Source organism: Pan troglodytes, chromosome 6 (genome assembly GCF_028858775.2).
Source record: "Pan troglodytes isolate AG18354 chromosome 6, NHGRI_mPanTro3-v2.0_pri, whole genome shotgun sequence".
Classification (NCBI taxonomy): Eukaryota; Metazoa; Chordata; class Mammalia; order Primates; family Hominidae; genus Pan; species Pan troglodytes.
This window is the reverse complement of record NC_072404.2, coordinates 72,478,015-72,501,771: the sequence shown is the minus strand read 5'-3', so window position 1 is coordinate 72,501,771 and position 23,757 is coordinate 72,478,015. Positions and strand designations below refer to the sequence as shown.

Here is a 23,757-nt window from a genome sequence, read left to right as displayed (position 1 = left end):
CAGGCTTCCTTCAACATTGCTCTGCTCCATTTGGAGGTTGGACAATATGCCTTGGGACCAACAGCCACAAGCTTGTGTGGGCTCAGGGGAGATATTCATTAAAAACTAGAATCCATGAAGCTTCCAGCCCCACTCATTTCTGCAGGGGCAGGTGGCTGTGCTTGGCATGGGCTCCTCATTGCTCAAAATAGAGCCTTCTCTTCCAGATAGAGCCTATTGTCCCAAAGGTGAGTGAGGTTGCAGCCCAACCTGGGCAGGGTGATATCTTCTGGGCTAGACTGGAAACCCAAGCCTTGCAGCTGGACAAGTTATGACTTCTGTCCTGCCTCAGTCACTCCTAGGCTGAACGACTCTGGCCACATCGCTCTCTAAGCTGCTGTTTCCTTATCTTTAAGATGGTGACAATGACATCTCTTTCCCACCGTAGCTATTGGTGTTTAGTAACTCGTCAGCCTTAGGAGTTGGCATGCATATTCTCTGGCATTACCCAGTGGCTGTATTTGTGAGTTTTCCCTGGTCTATGGGGACCTTCCTGAGGGCAGAGGGCAGGGACCAGGTGTCACTTGACTCAGGACCCAGACAGGCACAGCACAGCCAGAACCAGAGGGGGCAGGGCCTGGGTATGATTGGAATCCAGGCATCTGGCCCAGTTTTTCTGGCTCTGTCTTCTTCCCCACCTTTTCCAAACTGATCTAAGGATCAGATTTGCCATGCTGCCCAGGCATCCTGGTGGCCCTGTCTGAAGAAGCAGCCTCAGAATTTCTCTGGTGCCAGCTGGACGACTCAGAGAGAAAAACTGGTCACCAATTTCTGCTTCAAGTGGGTAGGGAAGAAAGCTACCACTTGCAGCTACTTATTATGTGTCACCAGCCAGGCACTTTTCCTACTTAGTGGTCACCTCAGCTAAGTCATAAAGACACAGAAAGGAGTGCCTTGCCCCAGGTTCACAGCTGATAAGTGGGGTGTGGGCGAGGAGGTGCTGAAATCCACATTTATCTAAACCTTTCAGACCCATGTGCATTTCTCCATTTTTACCACATTGTCCCCTCCTTGGTGACAGCCTGGGCTGCTGCTCCTGCCTCTCACTGGCCTCTCTGCCCCCAAGCTGCCTGTGCCATAGGAAGCTCCATGTTGCCCTTTCAAACCAGCAGCCCAATCCATCCCTCACCTACTTGTGCCTTTCAATGACTCATTGTCCTCAGAAAATGACCCTGGCTCCTAGGTGTCCACACCTTTGTGGCCCTGGGTGCAGTGGCTCACATCTGTAATCCCAACACTTTAGGAGGCTGAGGTGGGTGGATCACCTGAGGTCAGGAGTTTGAGACCAACCTGACTAACATGGCAAAGCCTGGTCTCTACTAAATATACAAAAATCAGGCAGGCATAGTGGTGAGCACCTGTAATCCCAGTTACTCAGGAGGCTGAGACATGAGAATAGCTTGAACCCGGGAGGCAGAGGTTGCAGTGAGCAGAGGTCATGCCATTGCACTCCAGTCTGGGTGACAGGGCAAGAGTCCGTCTCAAAAAAAGAAAAAGCAAAGAGAAATGAAAAAATGAAATAAAGTGATCTACACCCCTTCTTTCAGAATCCTAAACCTGATAATCCTGTTGCTATTTGGTGTTATAAATGTGCTTCGAGATGTTTCTTTTTCGGGGGGGCGGGGGGATGGAGTCTCACTCTGTCACCCAGGCTGGAGTGCAGTGTCACAATTCAGAGATTTTTCTTTAATGATAATCTCAGCCTCTTTAATGATAATTCACCAGCCTTCGCTGCACTGCCAGGAGACCTTGAGATGTCCCCCTTCCCTCTTTATGAAAATGTGCTATGTTTCTAGACAACATGGAAAAATAGAAAAGTACAATTATAAAAAAAAAAGCAAATCACAGATGAAAACTTATGGTAGACTTTATATAAACCCCCAAAACAGGCAACACGCAAATGTATATTGTTTATAGATAAAATTGCATAAAGTAAATGATAACACAAAATTCAGATAGTGGTTACATTGGAATAGGAGGTTAATAGGAGACTTCGGAGGTATCCACTTCTCAGGAGTGTGTGAGGGTTTTATGTAGCCAGACTGAAAGTTTCATGAGAGTAGAGACCAATATTTTTTCTTCATTTTATTTCCTAAGCCTAGCAAAAAGGATGGCACATCGTGTCTGCTAACACACACTTTTCAGTTAAATGAATAAATACACGACCTTGTAAACGGTCAAGCTATGCAGATCAAGACTTTATTATTATTAGTTACTATAGTTAATTAATAGATTCAAATAGAAGGTAATAAACCATAGGATTCAGAAAGCACTATTGAAAGTTTAATGTTAAAGTAGCACTCTTGGGTAAATTAAAACTCTTAGTTCCTAAATTTGTGACCATTATAATTACATTTAAATTGCCACATGAGTATGAAACATGAAATCTGACTGAAGGCAAGCATAATTTAGAGGAAAAGGCAAAAAAAAGAAAAAAAAATGAAAACCTGACCGGGTCAGATCTGCAAGTTCTACTCTGTGCTGGTTTTGTTTTTGTTTTTTTTGTTTTTTTAAGACAGGGTCTCGCTCTGTCATCCAGGCTGGAGTGCAGCGGTGCTATCTCGGCTTTGTCTCCCGGGTTTAAGCAATTCTCTGCCTCACCCTCCCGAGTAGCGGGGATTACAGGCGCCCACCATGTCTGGCTAACTTTTGTATTATTAGTAGAGATGGGATTTCACCATCTTGGCCAGACTGGTCTCGAACTCCTGACCGCGTGATCCACCCGCCTCGGCCTCCCAGAGTGCTGGGATTACAGGCATGAGCCACCGCGCGGCCTCCGTGCTATTTATTTATTTATTTTTGTATTTTTAGTAGAGACAGGGTTTCACCATGTTGGTCAGGCTGGTCTCGAACTCCTGACCTAGCGATCTGCCCGCCTCGGCCTCCCAAAGTGCTGGGATTACAGGCGTGAGCCACCGCGCCCGGCCCTCTGTGCTTCTTTTAAGGAAACAGTTCTCTCTTCTGGTGGAGAGGGAGGCTGGCTGGAGGACTCTGGGCCCTTCTGTCCTCCCCGAGGTGGCAGTCGCTGATCTCTGCTCAGGTGTGAGGGGCGCCGCGATGCCCTGGGCCTAAGGCTGCCAGGCCCCGCTCCTCCTCATTCCCCTGGACTCTTCCACGGTGGGTGTCTCTGTGCCCCTGCATCTTCCTGTGCGTCCCTCTGATGAAAGGGGCGGTGGCAGCTTGAAGCTGGTGGGAGGAACTGGCCGCAGGCTGAGGGCTCGCCCAGCTGCGGGAAATGCTCTGGTTGACCTTGGCTTTCTGTGCACCGAGCTGGGTCTCGACCCAAGGTTGGAGCCGAGGCGTCCCGGGGCTGAGCGACCCTGGGTGCGGGTGCTCCGGCTGCTGCTGTGGTTCCTGCTGTGCTCGGCTGGGCGGCGACTGATACCAGCGCCCACCAGAAGTGCAGGAGCCATCCCGCAGGCGGGAGGAGGTGCTAGCTAGCCATGGTCCCTGAAAACCAGGCTCTGCTGACAAATCTCAGACGCCAGAAACAGAAGAACCCAGAGAAACTGCCCGAGAAACTTGAGCCAAACGGATGGACTGTTGGAGGAGCTGAGGGTGAAGCTGCGGTAACTCCTCAAAGTGGAACAGCAAAGTCAGCACCAGAAATAGACAAGAAAAATAAAATTTCAAAGAAAATTAGAAGAAATCAAAGGCAGATGCTAAAGCAGCGAAAAACCCTCCACAGCACAATAGAAATGGAGTTGATGAAGGAGTCTGAGAAATGAATCTTAGTCACTGAGAGAAAGGACAGCAGTGAACACGGTCAGGTGCTGATGATTCTGGTCCACTGGATCCCACCATCCCTGGGAGAGTAAATACCATCCCAGTCATCACCCAGCAAGTTACCACCGCAGCATTTCCCATGTGTTCCAAAATGAATAAAGGTGATTCTCATCACAAGTGCAAATAAAAAGTCATTTATCATGTTTTTAATCTAAACTGTCACAGTTTAGTTTACTTACTATTTTGTTCTTTTTGTGCTAAAACATTTGTTTTTCATTATTTGAGACAGAGTCTCGCTCTGTCACCCAGGCAGGAGTATGGTGGTGCAATCTCAGCTCACTGAAACCTCTGCCTCCTGGGTTCAATTAATTCTCCTACCTCAGCCTGTCCAGTAGCTGAAAACTACAGGCATGTGCTACCACACCTGGCAAATTTTTGTATTTTTAGTAGAGACGGTTTTTCACCGTGTTTGCCAGGCTGGTCTCAAACTTCTGACCTCAGGTGATGCACCTGCCTCGGACTCCCAAAATGTTGGGATTACAGGCATGAGCCACCCCATCTGGCCAAACATTTGTTTTTCATATATTTTTAATTTTTTTAAGGCAGAGTCTCACTCCTGCCCAGGCTGGAGTGCAGTGGCATGATCTCAGGTCACTGCAGCCTCTGCCTTGTAGGTTTGAGCAATTCTCCTGCATCAGCCTCCCAAGTAACTGGGATTACAGGTGCCTGCCACCACATCCAGCTAATTTTTGTATTTTTAGTAGAGACAGAGTTTCACCATGTTGGCCAGGCTGGTCTCGAACTCCTGACCTCAGGTGATATACTTGCTTTGGCCTCCCAAAGTGCTGGGATAACAGGCATGAGCCACCGCGCCCAGCCACATTTGTTTTTTAAAAGTGGCAGCCACAGTTCCTGTCTAGATATATTTTGAACTTTTGTATGTTAAGTGTAACATAAAAAACTGTTATGTTTTAGGTAATGTAAGATTGGTGTACACAAACTTTACAGATTACTGTAGGGTTCAGCAAATGATGTATATAATGACATTTTTATCTCTAGTTTTTGATGTATAAATCTTCCTTCAGAAAAGATTGGCTTCTTTAAAAAATGACTCCACAAATTCAGGCTTATTTTATGAAATGGCACAGTAGTAAAAACTTTTTTTTTTAATTTTTTTTTTTTTTTTTTGAGACAAGGTTTCACTCTTTTTGCCCAGGATGGAGTGCAATGGCATGATCTCGGCTCACTGTAACCTCCACCTCCTGGATTCAAGTGATTCTCCTGCCTCCTCTTCCTGAGTAGCTGAGATTACAGGGGCGCACCACTGCACCCAGCTAATTTTTGTATATTTAGTAGAGACGGGATTTCACCATGTTGGTTAGGCTGGTCTTGAACACCTGATCTCAGGATCCGCCTGCCTCAGCCTCCCAAGGTGTTGGGATTACCGGCGTGAGCCACCGCACCTGGCCTAAAAATGGATATTTTTAATTAATAATTTGTGTTTTCAAACATGCTGAAGTCTTGTTTTAGTAAGTCTGGGGATAGTTGACTAATTTTATTTTGTTTTTTTATGGGGTGTTCAAAAATTTTATTGATTGATGAGTAAACAAATCATTTTCTTTCAAATTTCACAGATCTATTAAAGTGTCAATATATTTTTAATTAAAAAATGTCTTTCAGTATTGTTTCAGGGATTTAGGCCTAGTTGAATCTGCTCAACCTGTTAATCATTGTCTCCTGCCAGATTCCAAATCACTGTCAGTGTGCCTGTATGACTCTTCTTTCCATAGTCTTTGAATTAAATTTGTGTTACTTCTTTGAATGTTATATAATACAGCTTATATGTTTCAAATGAAACTACAAGGTAAAATGAGTTATGACTTAGTATAAAGAAGCTGTTAGCAACTCAGTATTACGTATACAGATGGATGTGGCTCAACAAGAATTTAGACAAAAATATTGAACTGTAACAGGTTGCCATGACTTAGTCTCTAATGAGTTTATAGATAAATCTATATTTCAGCACATATATCCAGTTGTGTTCAGTACCTCTAAAGGTGGTATATCAAGAATTCTTATGCTACTGTCTGAGAAAACAGACTCTGCTGTTACCTAGGAAGTCAACCAGAAGGCCGGCCGGGCGCTGTGGCTCATGCCTGTAATCCCAGCACTTTGGGAGGCCAGGGCAGGTGGATCGCCTGAGGTCAGGAGTTTGAGAACAGCCTGACCAACACGGTGAAACCCGGTTTCTACTAAAAATACAAAAATTAGCTGGGTGTGGTGGCACATGCCTGCAATCCCAGCTACTCAGGAGGCTGAGGCAGGAGAATCACCTGAACCTGGGAGGCGGAGGTTGCAGTAAGCAGAGATTGCGCCATTGCACTCCAGCCTGGGCAACAAGAGCAAAACTCTGTCTCGGGAGAAAAAATAAAATAAATCAACTGGAAGGCATTTTTATAACCTTGCACCACATAACTAAAAGCTGAAAGGTAGTACTAATAAATGCAAACTACATCACATGGAAAATGGTAATCCAGAATTTAACTTTCGATATTTAAGTATTTGAACTTTTGATATAAAAAATTTGGTAAAATAAAGCTTTTGGTAAGCTTTGTGTAGCTTGACATCAGCATAAAGTAGGAAAATATCTTAAAAACAAAAACCTACACCAAAAAAAACTAGTCAATGCTTATATAGTGATCTTTGTGCTGTGGGAGTCCAAAGCAAAACATTTGGTGAACTTGATATTTATTTTGAGCATATTGGCATACTGATAAAATTATTTGAGTGATACATGTCCACATCTCAAAAATACAGCCTTGTACTATGAATAATGAAAAGTCTTTTTCCTCAAGAGGATCCTGATTCTCAACCCAACATATATGGCAACGCTTTCCTTTGGTTCCTCCAAACTGAGGCCTCATTTAAGGCTCAAATATGGAGTGAGAGGGACCCAGCAACAGACAATGTGAAACAAGAAGGATGAGGTAAGATGGTCAGCTCTTAAGGCTCAGGAATTGCCTGGGGAATCTCAATATAATGATGTCAACTATAAAGCTTACTGGGTTAAAAAAAAATCAAAACATAAAAAGCTGAAAATTCCATGAGTTGACTTTGGTGGGAAGGAGACTGTAGAATTTTAAGCAGTTGTGCCAAAAGGATTGAGTCAGAATGACATTTATCTAAGGATTATTAAGGCAAAGGTTTACAAACACATAAGTATTTGTTCCAAATCTTATTACCGCAGCAATATTCTTTTCTGTAATGTCAGCTTCCCCAAGCTAGGGATGCCATAGACAAACTAAGACAAGTGCCTAATATGCTGTAGGTAATTAGTTTCTAATTTCAACAAACTTTCAATAAACTCTGTTTCATGTATAAATCTCATTGAAAAGCACTGTGCAGTAGCTATTTCTCTCAGTGATTTCTGGGATTTTCTGTTGCTTGATTCAAAACCAACCTTATTTGAACCCAATCATTTCTAAAGTTCCAAATGTAATAACAAAAGAGAGTAGAAATGAAACCAAGTCACCCCACGCACTTCATGTCCAATATATTTGGTTCTGCAAATGAACCAAAAACCACACAAGCTAAACAATAGTGAGTTTAAAATTCAACCTAATTTCAATTGTAGCAGTCAAAACCATATGCTAAAATTAGCAAAGCCACAATGCAGAATCCCTTAGGCTGTTATTCCAGGAAAAATAATAAAATTCTTATTTTGGCATTTTTCAAAAGAATACACTAAATATGACAAAATATACCCAGTTATTAAAAATCTTTGAAATATAAATTCTTATTCTTAAATATTTGCTATATTTAGAAGAGCCTTTCAGTGAAAAATGCTTATAGCTACTATGTATAAATTAAAACAGCCCTTGGAAAAATAGTATCTTTTATTAATAATGTAGATTGAAGCTCCAAGGATGTAAAATAATTTCTCCTGGGCACATAGCTCATGTCCCAAATGAAGCTCAAATGAAGATATGTAACAGTCATAAGTTATATTATTAAATTAAAATACTTCTAGAAATAAAAATAAAAGGAGAGTTATAAAAACAAAAACAAATTAAAAAAAGGAAGTGGATTCCTCACAATTACTCCTAAGGTATGGATTAAACCTAAGTGTTAATCAACAGGTGAATGAATATAGAAAATGTGGTATATTTACACAACGAAATGCTATTCTGCCCTTCAAAAGAAGCAACTCTCGTTATTTGCAATATCAATGAACCTGGAGGACATTATGCTAAGTAAAATAAGTCAGCAGAGAAAAGAACCCACTTAATATTATTTTTCTTTTCTTTTTGAGATGGAGTTTTTCTCTTGTTGCCTAGGCTGGAGTACAACGGCGTGATCTTGGCTCAACGCAACCTCCACCTCCCGGATTCAAGCAATTCTCCTGCCTCAGCCTCCAGAGTAGCTGGGATTACAGGCATGCGCCACTATATCCGGCTAATTCTTCATTTTCAGTAAACAGGGTTTCTCCATGTTGGTCAGGCTGGTCTCGAACTCCTGACCTCAGGTGATCTGCCCGCCTGGGTTTCCCAAAGTGTTGGGATTCCAGGTGACAGCCACCTGCCCGGCCACATAATATTATTTTCTATGTAGAGTGTACAAAAAATTTAAACCATAAAAGCAGAGAGTAGAATGATGATTGCCTGGAATTGGGGGTGGAGGAGATGTTGGTCCAAAGTAATGGGTCTTCCTTATGTCTCTTACCTTAACATATAAGCTATTCTTCTCTGTTTTGATTCACCAGGGAATGGAATTATATCCTGAAAATCAAAACTGAAGGAATTATGTATTTGTTAAAGCAATGCAGGTTGTATACTGAAATTTCAGAGGCTTAGAAAAATAACATATCTTCTGCTCACATCACCATCCCCTGTGGTTTTTCTTTCCTTTTTCTTTTCTTTTTCTTTCTTTCTGGTTAAGAGGACTTCTTCGTGATCTTTCAGGAATCACATTATATTTTATCTACTATCTTCCACATTCTTTTTCTTCAGTGACTACATTTAAAAAGAGATGCAGAGAAGACACATTTGCTTCTTATCCACACATCACTTTCACTCACTATTAGTCAATGTGGGTAGAGCTGAGAATAGCAGTTTCCTGGCAGGACAGCCACTTCTTAGCAATATAGAAATCACTGAAAGAAAAGTATAAGTCTTTCATAAAAAGCTAATGTATTTTAGGCAAAATAAGCATATGAATCATAGTAAAATGCTTCTGGTAAAATAAAGATTCATTTTGTTGATTTCTATTGCGCCAGGTAATATTTCACCAAAGGCTAGCAAATGTATAGCCAAAAAAGTAATATCGTTTGAAATAAGAATATTGTGAATAAAGTTATTCTGTCAATAGAACATGACTTCATAGTCTTACCTGTAGCTGTACAACATCAAATGCTTTTTATTAAAAATTGCATTTTATACAAGTATTCAATTTCTGTCACCTTTCTTCTCTATTTCAATGCCTTCTTCACTTTACACCAATAAAAAACAAGCCAGCTGGTGCCAGGAAAGCACATGGTGCTATTGCCATTTTAATGACAATGAAGAGCACTCGTTTGAGTAGCACTTGTGTGCAAAGCACTGTTATTTAACACAAAGTACCGGTTTTGTATTTTTTCCTACATTTACTGAAAAAATTTTTAGCTAAGAAGACTTTTATCTCATTCAAGTGTGTTTTATAAAATTTGGTTGACATTTAAGTGTCTCTGACTTACCTGGAATATATTATAATTTTTCATGAATCCAGGTTAAGTACTATAAATAAACAATCTTTTACTAAAAGCCTTTCTGAGGCAGAGTAGGATACATCAAATTTTATTATAATATGGTAAAAGTGTGTTAACCATGTTCCCAGTAATCCCTCTGAACACAGAATTCTCAGTTCCCAGTATTCACCTTGAGTCATTCAGGGGAAATTGGTATCTCTGTAAGCAGGCAGAAGAAGGTGCCCAGTGGAGGTGCACCACATTGCATGGAAATGCTGTCCACATGCACCTATGGGGTCTTAATTTAATTGGGCTGTGATTTGCATGACTAGATACTTACTGAATCTGGTCATACTGTTTTTGGCAGCTAATGGCATTTGTTCCCCCATCAGTTTTCTACAGTTATTTGTTTTGCTGAAAAATAAATCCTTTGCTAATTTAAAGACCAGATTTGCAATTTTCAATTTTTACATGTGAAAGCAAATCAGAGAACAATAATATCTGTATGTAGCATGCATTTTCCTGCCTATCAAAATTCTTCTTGTATTGCCTTGGAAACCCTAGGAAGCTACCTGAAGAATTCTCCCTTCAAGTTGTTTAGCCAGGATTTTAGATTTCAAAAGATCCATAACTTAATAATTGAGCAAAGCAAAAATCTTGTCTTTGCTTCTTTTTAGTAATCTGGTCATTTCAAAAAGCATGGCAATTATGCAAAGCTATTGATTTTTTATCAATTTTTGATTAATTTTATCCCATTTCAAATGTTTTAACTGTTACTTTTATCTTGTTAAACTAAGAGAAACTATCTACATAACTGTTTATGCATTCACCCCTGTAATCCCAACACTTTGGGAGGCTGAGGTGAGTGGATTACTGGAGGTCAGGAGTTCCAGACCAGCCTTGTCAATATGGCGAAACCCCATTTCTACTAAAATGTAAAAATTAGCTGGGCATAGTGGCGTGCACCTGTAATCCCAGTTACTTGGGAGGCTGAGGCAGGAGAATAGCTTGCACCCGGGAGGCAGAAGTTGCAGTGAGCTGAGATCACACCACTGCACTCCAGCATAGGTGACAGAGCAAGACTCTGTTTCAATAAATAAATAAATAATAGGTGGAGAATAAGCGCTGGCAAAATTCAACATACGCTCATGATAAATCTCTGAATAAAATAGGTATAGGACAAATGCACCTCAAGCCAATATACACCAGATATACCAAAAAAATGCACAGCTAACAACATATTAAGCAAGGAAATGTTGTAAGCTTTTACTCTAAAAGCTAGAACAAGACAACAATGCCCACTTCAGTCAGTCTTATTAAACGTATTAAATGTCCAAGTCAGAAAATTTAGAGAATAAAATCAAAGGCATCTAGCTTGGAAAAAAAGTTAAATTATCCCTGTTTACAGATGACATACTCTTAGGTATAGAAAAGCCTAAGACTTCACTTAGAACTAATAAACAAATTTATTAAACTTGCAAAATACAAAATCAACACACGAGTCAGTAGCATTTCTACACAAGAATAATTAACTATCTCAAAATGAAATTAAAAGCAATCTCATCTACAATAAATGTAATAACTACACTTTGAAATCAGTTTAACCAAAAAGTTAAAACACCTTACATTATAATCTAAAGAACATTAAAGGAAGAAATTAAATACTAAACCAATTAAATAGTACTAATTCATGAATTGGCATTAATACTGTTGAATATCCATATTACAGAAAATAATCTGCAGATATAACACAACCTTTATCAAAATACCAGTGACATACTTAATAAAAATTAAATATATATATCTAAAATTTATATGATACCCCACAAAAGATCCTGTATAGCCAAAGCAATCAAGAAAAAAAAAAAACACTAAAGTTATTACCCTACCTGACTTTGAAATATACTACCAAGCTATAGTACTCAAAACAGTATGGTACTTGAATAAAAACAGACACATATGCCAGTGGAGCAGTAAAGACAAACCAGGAATATATCCACGTATTTACAGCTAACTCAATTTAAATATAGGTAACACTTTCTTAGGGAAAGGGCATTATCTTCAATAAATGGTGCTAAGAAAATTATAGCAACATGCAGAGCAATATGAGACCCTCATTTCACACCATATATAAAAATCTATTCAAATAGTTTAATTACTTAAATGTAAGGCCTGAATCTCTGAAACTACTACAAAAAATATAGAGTAAAAGCCCCATTACATTGGTCTAGGCAGTAATTCTTTTGATTTAACCTCAAAATCCCAGAGAATCAAAGGTAAAATTGATGTCAGATTACTTCAAATTATTAATAAAAAGCTGTTGAAAAAAATCTGATACAACAAACAGGACAAGAAAAGTAAAAAATCGGACAAAATATTTGCAAACCATACATGTGACAAGACTTTAACATAAAAAAATATGTAAGAAACTTGGCCAGGCTGCAGGCTCATGCCTGTAGTTCCAGAACTTTGGGAGACCAATGCGGGCAGATCACTTGAAGTCAGGAGTTAGAGACCAGCCTGGCCAACATGGTGAAACCCCATCTCTACTAAAAATACAAAAATTAGCCAGGCATGGTTGTGGGTGCCTGTAATCCCAGGTACATAATTATAGTTAAATAAGAGGAATAAGTTCAAAAGATTTTTCTGTACAGCACAGTGACTATGGTTCATAATAATGTATTTGTATATGCTAATACTGAAAAAATGAAAAGTGCTAAGAAAAATGCTAAGAAAATGTGAAGTGCTCTCACCATAAAATGTTAACTATGTGAGGTAAAGCATTAACTTGGAATTAAGCATTTGACATTGTATATATACTTCAAAACATCATGTTTTACAGAAAAAAATGCATTTTATGTCACATCAAAAAATTCATTTTTAAAACATTATAGAAAGATAATAATGTTTCAAATACTGTGTCTGTTTCATAAACTTGGCTGAATAGTATCAAAAATACTTAGTTCTTGTGTGGTTTTTGTCATCTGTCATAATCACAGAAACTCTGATATTTAACAGCATGTTCTGGACCCAGTACAGTCTGTGGGAAAAGCCAATGTACTTTAGGGTTTTTACTTTAAGCTTGGGGTACCTGGAGTTTCTGGTACAGATGGTAATGGTATGAAAGACACTAAAAGGGCAGGTGTTGCTTATGGTCCCATGACACCATTCTGTGAAGGCAGAACACAAATTTGCACGCAAAAAAATAGAAAACGTTTTAATCCAAAAGTTGCCCTGATCTCCAAAAGTTTTCCAGAGAAAATGACCAAGGAGTTGGCTACAGATAGGTGACTAAGAATAAAAGCTGTAGACTGAACTTCACCAACCAAAAAAATATATATTAAGAAAAGTGAGACCGGGCGCAGTGGTTCATGCCTGTAATCCCAACACTTCGGGAGGCTGAGGTGGGTGGATCATCTGAGGTCAGGAGTTCGAGACCGGCCTGGCCAACATGGCAAAACGCTGTCTCTACTAAAAAGTACAAAAATTAGCCAGGCGTGGTGGCAGGTGCCTGTAATCCTAGCTACTCAGGAGGCTGAGGCAGGAGAACAGCTTGAACCTGGGAGGCGAAGGTTGCAGTGAGCCGAGATGGCGCCACTGCACTCCAGCTTGGGTGACAAGAGTGAGACTGCATCTAAAAAAGAAATTCCTCCAAATTGTAATATTAATATGGAAAAGAAATACTATTCCAAATTTCAAGTCAACAGAAGTCATTTTATTATTTTGCAATGTTTTACAGTCACACTTAAAAATAGATTCTGTGTGAAAACGTTACTCCCGCGTTCAAATGATTCTCCTGCCTCAGCCTTCAAAGTAGCTGGGACTACAGGTGCACACGACCACAGCTGGCTAATTTTTGTATTTTTAGTAAAGACAGGGTTTCACCATGTTGGCCGGGCTGGTTTCGCACTCCTGGCCTTAAGTAATCCACCCAGCTCAGGCTCCCAAAGTGCTAGGATTACAGGCATGAGCCACTGTGCCCAGTCAGATTTACCATTAGCTCTCTTAAAAATTTAATTTCTGGCCGGGCGCAGTGGCTCGCGCCTGTAATCCCAGCACTCTGGGAGGCGGAGGTGGGCGGATCACCTAAGGTCAGGAGTTCACGACCAGCCTCACCAACATGGAGAAACCCTGTCTACTAAAAATACAAAATTAGCCAGGCATGGTGGCACATGCCTGTAATCCAAGCTACTCGGGAGGCTGTGACAGGAGAATCAAACCCAGGAGGTGGAGGTTGTGGTGAGCCAAGATCGTGCCATTGCACTCCAGCCTGGGCAACAAGAGTGAAACCTCATCTCTAAATAAATAAATAAATTTCTAACATATTTTCTAGCAAATTTTATATTTGCCACACTTTGTATAAGAATCTAGTAAGATTTTTTTTTTTTTTTTACAGACAGTTAAAAACAATGCTAAGTGATTTAATCCTCTCACCTGTGGACAGCGTATGCCTTTTATCTTAACAATCTGACAGTTATATTGGTAAGCAAACTCACCAATTAAAACCAATTTTTCAGTGCACTAAAAATATCAAATTTCTCATCAAAACTTACTAAATTACCACGTGAAATGACATGGCATAAAGACAACAGCAAGAAAACTGTAGCCATAACACAGAAAAAGAAGAGCTGTGATGCACACATTGTTGGAATACACATAAGACAAACAAAACTGAATATAATTAGAAAATAACCAAAATTTCTCTTTAAATTCAGCAGAATTCAGCTTTGCAGCCCGGAAAAAAAATGTCCTCTCCACATGAAAAATCAGTGTTACTGTTTCACCATTGATATATTCCATTTCTGACTTGAAGTTACAAACTAACTTCAACAGGAATATTTATGTCTTACTATGGAGCATCTGTTATAGATCAAGCACTGTCATGTTTGTCTGCTATGTTTATATAGAACAGCATCCTCATGACTCAGGAAGCCTCCCTAGTACTTACCTGAACAAATTCAATAAATAAATAAATTTACTTATGAAAATTATGAAAAGTGAAAGAAAGAATAACTTTTAAAAAGTCGGCTTACATAGGGTTCTCCAATAGAACAAAGGGCAATGTTTTAACTAAATAAATAAAATATAACTTAATAGACTAACAGTAAAATTACATCTAAAAATTACTTTTTGTGCACTACTAAATTTTATTAAAAAAAAATTGTTGTAATCCCTGACCAGCTCATATAATACTTCATAAACTGTAAAAGAAATTGTAAGAAAAAAGAAATGTATGGCTCTACCATGAGTACCAGGCAAGTGAAAACAGAACATCTGCATGGGGAGATTCTGAACCACAAGCCATAATATTTTACAGTAATGAATTCAATACAAAGCAGAGAGAGTATAGATTTGCTTTCAGCATTTTTGAGGTTGTTAGTTTTCTAATAAATTAGTCACCTTATTAAAATGATTTGTTCCAATGTTTTCAGAAGAAAACAGGTACAAACATACACACACAAGCACACTTACTCTACAATTTTCTTACACTTAAGATTTATCTTTAAAGTAAAATATATGTATATTTAACTCTATGTAAATCAAAACTGAGTCTTTATATGTTTGCAGGCAAAGAGGCCACATGTTAGAAGAAAAATATATAACAAATTTTAAAAAATATTCAGGACTCAGAAATGTATGTATTTTATTTATACTTTTGTAATTTTTATTATGACCATAAAAATAACCCTGTAGTCCATAACAATTTAGTTGTACATTTTAAAATAAAAGTAATACAAAGGATAAATGCTAGTAATGGATACCTCATTTACCCTGATGTGATTATTACATATTATATACCTGTATCAAAACATGCCATATACAGCATAAAAACATACTATGTACCCATGAAAAATAAGAACAATAAATTTAAATAAGAAAAAATATAAATGTAAAACCTATGGGAATATTCTTTAACTTATCTGCAGTTTAAAGCCACTGGCAAAAGAGATTATTAAAAATGTTAGTCCACTATGTAACCAAATAATATATTGCTATCATCTTTTACCTACACCATTGAGTAAGGTGAGGTAGGTTAAAGTTTGTGGCATAATAACGCTTCACTGAATGCACAAGTCTTAACATGTTAAAACATGTTTAAAAATCTAAGTTCATACATAATCTAAAAATTTTGAAATGTACTGCATTATGAAAAGCACAATTCATAAAATGATATAATTGAATTTTAACTAATATTAAAAATTTTTTTCACTATAATGCAGAATATTACTCTGAACACCTACCTCATGCATCACTCAATATTATCAGTTAACCACAAGAGCCTCTCTACTTAGATTTTCATCATGCATCTTTCATTTTAATGTTCTTACTCTTCCATAGAAAAGGTCATAAATAATGCCCACCTAATAAAAAAAAAATCTCATATCTTTGATGCAGCAAGTTGATCACATGCTTTCACATGTGAATACAATAGGAATGAAGAAAAAACATGCGCCGGGCGCAGTGGCTCATGCCTGTAATCCCAACATTTTGGGAGGCCGAGGCAGGCATATCACCTGAGGTTGGGAGTTTGAGACCAGACTGACCAACATGGAGAAACCCTGTCTCTACTAAAAATACAAAATTAGCCAGGTATGGTGGCACATGCCTGTAATCCCAGCTACTAGGGAGGCTGAGGCAGGAGAATTGCTTGAATCTGGGAGGCAGAGGTTGCGGTGAGCTGAGATCACGCCATTGCACTCCAGCCTGGGCAACAAGAGTGAAACTCCGTCTCAAAAAAAACAAAAAAAAACAAAAAAAAACCCAAAACCAAAACCAAAAAAAAAAAAAACCATGAATTTGAGAGTTGAATTACATTATTCACTTTTCAAAAAACCTGTAATTTTTTCCAAAGAAGTGTACTCTGAATGTAAATATACCTCTGCCAAAAACTTGTTCACTATTAGTTATCTACCAACTTTTGTTTTGGATAACTTTCTGTACTCAGCACTCTGATTTTGTGTAATGTCTGAAGTGTCAGTATCTTAGATATATCTGTACTGTGAATTCTCTGATATTTATATAAACCTAACTTTGGATCATTTCTTTCATATTTACTGCTGCATTTGCAAAAATATATTTTAGTGTAATTCCTCCCATGTTTTCTAAGCTGTTGTTGAAAAAAATATTTTTCCAAATTCATTACACTCATAGGGTTTTTCTCCAATATAAATTTCCTGGTATTGAACAAAGTTTGAACAACTGCTTCAGGGTTTTTCTCTGGTACAAAATGTGTACAATAAGATCTATGATACAAACAAAGGTACTACAAACCTCTTTGTACTTTTAATGTTTCTCTTCAAAATAAATACTCTGCTGCACTTTGCAGGCTTATATTGTCTGAAAGATCTTTTGACAGTAATTTCATTGATAATGCTTTTATTAAATACCAACTCGCTGATGTTGAGTAAGATATGAGCAGATATTAATGACTTTTCCATTCTTTATACAATTTTTCTCAAGTATAAATGCTTTCCTGTGCAATAAGGTATGAGAATTAATTAAATGTTTTGTCACATTTGTCACACTTCTGGGAGTTTTCTCCAGTATGAATTATCTTATATACAATCAAGTGTGACAACCGCTTAAAGGCTTTGTCACATTCTTCACATTTCTAGGATTTCTCACCCATATGATTTCTTTTATGTCTAGAAAAGTTTGAGGTGTTGTCAAAAGCACTGTCACATCTTTTAGGTTTGTATAGTTTCTCTCCAGTATGAATTTTCTTATGTCGAGTAAGGTTTGAGGACCGGTTAAAAGCTTTGCCACATTCTTCACATTTGTAGGGTTTCTCTCCAGTATGAATTCTCTTATGTTTAGTAAGAGTTGAGGACCAGTTAAAGGCTTTACCACATTCATTGCATTTGTAAGGTTTCTCTCCAGTATGAACTCTCTTATGTTCAGTAAGGGTTGAGAATGCCCTAAAGGCACTGCCACATTCTTCACATTTGTAAGGTTTTGCTCCAGTATGAATTATCTTATGTTTAGTAAGGGTTGAGAATACACTAAAGGCTTTTCCACATTCTTCACATTTGTATGGTTTCTCTTTAGTATAAATTCTCTTATGTTTAGTAAGAGTTGTGGACCGTTTAAAGGCTTTACCACATTCTTCACATTTGTAGGGTTTCTCTCCAGTATGAACTATCTTATGTCTAGTAAGGGTTGAGGACTGGTTAAAAGCTTTGCCACATTCTTCACATTTGTAGGGTTTCTCTCCAGTATGAATTCTCTTATGTTTAGTAAGAGTTGAGGACCAGTTAAAGGCTTTACCACATTCATTGCATTTGTAGGGTTTCTCTCCAGTATGAATTATCTTATGTTTAGTAAGGGTTGAGAATATACTAAAGCCTTTGCCACATTCTTCACAATTGTAGGGTTTTGTTCCTGTATGAATTATCTTATGTTTAGTAAGGACTGAAAATACACTAAAGACTTTGCCACAATCTTCACATTTGTAAGGTTTCTCTTCAGTATGAATTTTTTTATGTTTAGTAAGAGTTAAGGGCTGGTTAAAGGCTTTGCCACATTCTTCACATTTGTAGGGATTTACTTCAGTATGAATTATCTTATGTTTAGTAAGATTTGAGAACTGGTTAAAGGCTTTTCCACATGTCTTACTTTTGTAGAAATTCACTCTAGTAACAGTTTTCTTATGCTGAGTTAGTTGTGAAAGTATGCAACATGATTTGCCACATTCTTTACACTTGAAAGGTTTCTTTCCAGTTTGTCTTTTCTTATGTATATTTGAATTTGAGAATTTATGAAGGACTTTAACATATTTATCACATTGAAATATTTTGCTCTGGGTAGTTGTCAAACATTGGTTAAGTCCATTATACCCTCTTTTGTGCACCTTATGCTCATCCGCACTTTTACAGCCTTTTCTTAATTGTAAATTCTCATGTCCATATTTTCCATATCTTCTCAGTATCACTTTTTGAAAAGAATCTTTTAAGCCCTGCTTTGGCCAAAGGTCTTGGGCAAAATGAGAACACACAACTGAAAGAAATAAAAGTAACAATTACCCCACTTACTAGACTCAGATGAATATACTTTACAAATCTAACCTATAAAAATATACAAACTACATAAGGAAGATGGTATAGCAAAATACCACAGGCCCTAATTCCTTCACAGACATATCAATGTAACAAAAACATACTGACCAAGATACATTTGTGGAAAATTTATAAATGAGTTAAGTGTGTGCAGTGCCCCAGGTGAGCACAATGCAAAGAGCCATATAGAAGGAAAAGTCTATTGCAGGTCGGGTGCAGTGGCTCATGCCTGTAATCCCAGCATTTTGGGAGGCCGAGGCAGGCAGATCACAAGGTCAGTAGTTCAAGACCAGCCTGACCAACATGGTGAAACCTTGTCTCTGGTAAAACCACAAAAATTAGCCGGGTATGGCACATGCCTGTAATCCCAGCTACTCAGGAGGCTGAGGCAGGAGAATCCCTTGAACCCACAAGGTAGAGGCTGCAGTGAGCTGAGACTACGCCATTGGACTTCAGCCTGGGTGATGAGAGCGAGACTCTGTCTCAAAAAAAAGGAGTAAATTGCCAACTCTTGGTTTCTTTTTGAAAAGAGAAGAAAAACAGTGGCACACACATATTCATTTCAGACTTCTAGGGGCCTTTCCAGACACTGGTTTCTGTCTCTCCTGACAAATGCAAAAGAAATGGTGATATACTATGGAATAACAGTTTGAGTCAGCTGAGACCCAAGGTGAATGTTGCAGCAGCAGAGAAACTGCAGTACCACAGACAAGGAATAGGTGTAGCAAGTGATTACTGACTATTAAGAAGAAACATGAATAAACTCCTTTAACTAAAAAACCCCAAAAATTTCAGAAAAGACACATTTTAAGAACATGTTTGAGAGACTACCAAAATCTCTAGCCAAGACAGTTGGTTTCAGACTAAGCCAAGACAAAGATACGTTATAAAGATTGTGATGGGTAGCTTATTTTTAATGTCCAAATCGCAATAAAAAATTATAATGCATACAAAATAGGAAGGCAACATGGCCTCATCAAAAACATTATAAAATTTTCTGAAAGCAACTATTAAAGAATGAAGCTGTAAAAATTAATTTCAAAAATTTAAAATAAATTGAATAATACTCAATGAATTAAATAGGAACACAGACAACTACTGAAAATCAGAAATATGAGGATAAAAACAAGTGTTAAAAATATCAAAAACAAATTGTTAAGGTAAAATGACAAAAAAACTAAAAAAATTTTAAAAGTAGGAAAACCTGATGTAAAAATGAAGATGCTCAACAAACTAGGATACACACAAAGATATTTATAACACACACATATATAAGCACGATTTCAACAGTCACAGGCAAGACAATCTTGGGAGCTGTAAGATGAAAGTGATGTGTCATTTACAAGGATAGTCTTATGAGAAAACCAGTGAATTTGTCAAGAAAATTTTGCAGGCCAGAAAAAAAACTGTGATATAGTCAAAGTCCTTATTAAAAAAAAAAAAAAAAAAAAGCTTCCAAGTGAGAATAATACCATCAGCAAAACTGTCCTACCAGATAAAAAGGAAAAGATCTTCCAAAATAACCAAATCCTGAAAAAGTATATTGGCACTCCATTTGCCCTACATATCAAAGATGGTGAAAAGGAGTTATTTCCACTGAAAATAACACGATGCAAGAAAACAACACATAATCATATGAAAATACATAACTTTCTGGGAGAGACATGCACATACACAAAAATACTATTCCTTAGCATTATCATAATGGTGCAGTACACATTTTTAATTATTGTCTAGAACTTGAAAGATAAAAGCATAGAAATTGTTATAAACAACTGTTAATGGACATACAACATAAAAAGATAATTAGCACCATCAATAACAATGTTGAGGGCAGATGTAATGAGGAAAAAACTTTGTATGCAGCCGGGCATGGTAGCTCATGCCTGTAATTCCAGCAGTTTGGGAGGCCAAGGCGGGTGAATCGCAAGGTCAAGAGTTCAAGACCAACCTGGCCAACATAGTGAAACCCTGTCTCTACTAAAAAAATACAAAAATTAGCCAGGCATGGTGATGCGCGCCTGTAGTCCCAGCTACTCAGGAGGCTGAGGCAGGAGAATTGTTTGAACCTGGGAAACAGAGGTTGTGGCGAGCCAAGATTGTGTCACTGCACTCCAGCCTTGGCAACAGAGCGAGACTCTGTCTCAAAAAAACAAAAACAAACAAAAAAACTTTGTATGCAACTGAAGTTAATTTTTTTTACCAGGTTAAACTATATTGTTTTATCTTTTAGAGGTTTTATGTAATCCCCAAGGTACCCCAAAAAATATCTGTATGGATACACAAATAAGAAAGAAATGAAAGCATATCGATACAAAAATCGCAAAGACACAAAGGAAGATAAAGAAAATGAGAGGCAAAGATACAAGAATCAAATAAAACAACTAATAAAATGATATTAGTAAGACTTTCTCCTTCAGAAAATTATTTGAATATATATAATTAACTTTCCGATCAAAAGACATACATTTAATAAAGGGATTTATTTAAAAAATTGAAAAATCAGCCAGGCACGGTGGCTCATGCCTGTAATCCCAGCACTTTGGGAGACCGAGGCGGTGGATCACCTTAGGTCAGGAGTTTGAGACCAGCCTGACCAACATGGTGAAACCCCATCTCTTCTAAAAATACAAAAATTAGCCAGGCATGGTGGCGGGTGCCTGTAATCCCAGCTACTTGGGAGGCTGAGACAGGAGAAGCGCTTGAACCTGGGAGGCAGAAGTTGCAGTGAACTGAGATGGTACCACTGCACTACTCTAGCCTGGGTGACAGAACGAGACTCCCCCTAAAAAAAAAAAAAAAAAATTTGAAAAATCCAGATCCAAGTTGCCTTTCTACAAGACTCAGCAAAGATCTAATAATAAAAAGACTGAAAGTGGCAAGATGGAAGTAACATTCCATGCAAATATTAACAAAACGAGAGCAGCAGACGTCAAAATAGTATTACACAAGCTACATCTTAAGTAACTGTCGTATTTTATAAAATGTACTTTAAGTCAAAACTCCAAAGAGACAAGTACGGACATTAAACAATAATAGATTCATGAGAAACTATGACAAATTTGCGTGCGCGCGTGTGTGTGTGTGTGTGTGTGTGTGTGTGTCTCACATTAGTGTTCCAAATATATAAAGCAAATATCAACAGAATTGAAACACATAGAGAATATAATTATAGACTATTTTAATATCCCATTTTCTATAGTAAGAATAAAACAAGACAGAACATTAGTAAGAGAACAGAGGACCTGAAGGCAGTATAAAACAAATATTCCTAACATAGGTATACAAAACTCAACAACATTAAGATACACACCCTTATCAATAGCTTATACAACTTTCTTCTTGACAGACCACCAAATAAGTCAAAAGAGTCTTAAAAAGTATTTTAGAACTGAAATTTTATGGATTACTTTCTATAACAAAAATGGAATGACAATATAAAACAATAATATTAAAAGCTAACAAGTTTACAAATATATAGTAAATTAAACCACATTCTTTAGCATGCTTTTGTTCAAAAGTTGAAATATTGGGAAGATGTCTATACTGCTCAATGTAATCTACAAGATTTAATGCAATGTTTTCTCAATTTCTCATTGCATTTTTGAAGACATAAAAACAGCAACCCCTAACGTATATGGAATCTCAAGAGACAATAAAGTACCTAACAATCTTCAAAAAAAGGAACAATGTTGGAAGCATTAGAGTTTCTGATTTTAAAACATATTACAAAGCTACAGAATTAAAACAATTTGCTACAAGTATAAAGGTAAAAAAAAAAGGAGATTAGCAAAATAGAATGCAGCACATATATATACTTTCACATATGTGGTCATATGAAGAGTCATTTTCATACCCATAATTATTATACCATTGTTACTGAAAGCCAATAGGTAAAAGCAATGCAAATTTCTGTCACCAAATCGTTCAGTAGATATGATCTGAAATATAAAAATACTTGGCCGGGCACTGTGGCTCATGCCTGTAATCCCAGCACTTTGGGAGGCTGAGGAGGGCGGATCACACGAGGTCAGGCGTTCGAGACCAGCCTGGCCAACATGGTGAAACCCTCACTCTACTAAAAATGCAAAAATTAGCCGGGCATGATGGCACTCGCCTATAATCCCAGCTACTCGGGAGGCTGAGGCAGTAGAATCACTTGAATCCCGAGGGGCAGAGGTTGCAGTAACCCAAGATCATGCCACTGCACTCCAACCTGGGTGAAAGAATGAGAATCTGTATAAAAAATAAAAATAAACACACACACACACACACAAAACAAACAACAACAATAAAACTGGACTGTCACTCAGTTTTCAAAAAGCAGAAGATATTCTAACAACTATAACGATAAATCTTGATGACATTATGCAAAATAAAATGAGCTGCCACAAAAAGACAGAGTTTGTATGAGATACATGATGCAGTTACACTCCTAGAAAAAAAAGAGTAGTGTTTGAAAAGTGCCATGAAAATGGGAAAAAATGGTAGTTGTTTAATATGTGTTGAGACTAGCTTTGTAAGATAAAAACACTTAGTAAAATGTTGCATAATATAATTAGTATGACTAAACTGAATATTTAAGAATATTTATTGTAAATTTTGCGATTTTCTTTTTTTCTTTTTTTTAAATTTTGAGACAGAGTCTTGCTCTTCCACCTAGGCTGGAGTGCAGCAGCACCATCTTGGCTCACTGCAACCTCCACATCCTCAGCTCAAGCGATTCTCATGCCTCAGCCTCCAGTAAAGCTGGGATTACAGGCATGCACCACCACACCTGGCTAATGTTTTGTATTTTCAGTAGAGACAGGGTTTCACCATGTTGGCCAGGCTGGCCTTGAACCCCTGACCTCATGTAATCCACTCGCCTCGGCATCCCAAAGTGCTGGGATTACAGGTGTAACATGGACTAATAACCTGATCCCAGGAGTTTGAGACCAGCCTGGGTAACATGGCAAAGCTCTGTCTCTACAAAAAATACAAAGAAACTAGTCAGGCACAGTGGCTCACACCTGTAATCCCAGCACTTTGGGAGGCTGAGGCAGGAGGATCACTTGAGGTCAGGAGTTCAAGACCAGCCCGGCCAACATGATGAAACCCCATCTCTACTAAAAATGCAAAAATTAGTCGCTGTAATCCCAGCTACTCAGGAGGCTGAGGAAGGAGAATCACTTGAACCTGGGAGGCAGAGGTTGCAGTGAGCCGAGATCATGC

General features: G+C 38.0%; 1 protein-coding gene and 1 pseudogene across 5 annotated transcripts in view; both read right to left on the bottom strand.

The window, feature by feature from the left end:
- Positions 1-10,934: 10,934 nt before the first annotated feature.
- The window catches only part of ZNF273 (zinc finger protein 273), a 46,102-nt gene continuing 33,279 nt past the window's right edge, over positions 10,935-23,757 (bottom strand). For 3 of the 5 annotated variants that reach the window (XM_063814245.1, XM_063814244.1, XM_527768.9), the window contains one exon: positions 10,935-18,484. In XM_063814245.1, coding sequence (XP_063670315.1) covers positions 17,100-18,484 — 1,385 coding nt within the window. In that variant the 3' untranslated portion in view covers positions 10,935-17,099. Of the gene's footprint in view, positions 18,485-18,512; positions 22,780-23,757 lie in introns of those variants that run through there. The other 2 variants (XM_054655596.2, XM_054655598.2) reach the window with 2 other exon arrangements.
- On the bottom strand, positions 12,362-12,858 carry PANTROV1R-PS231 (vomeronasal 1 receptor panTroV1R-ps231 pseudogene; annotated as a pseudogene).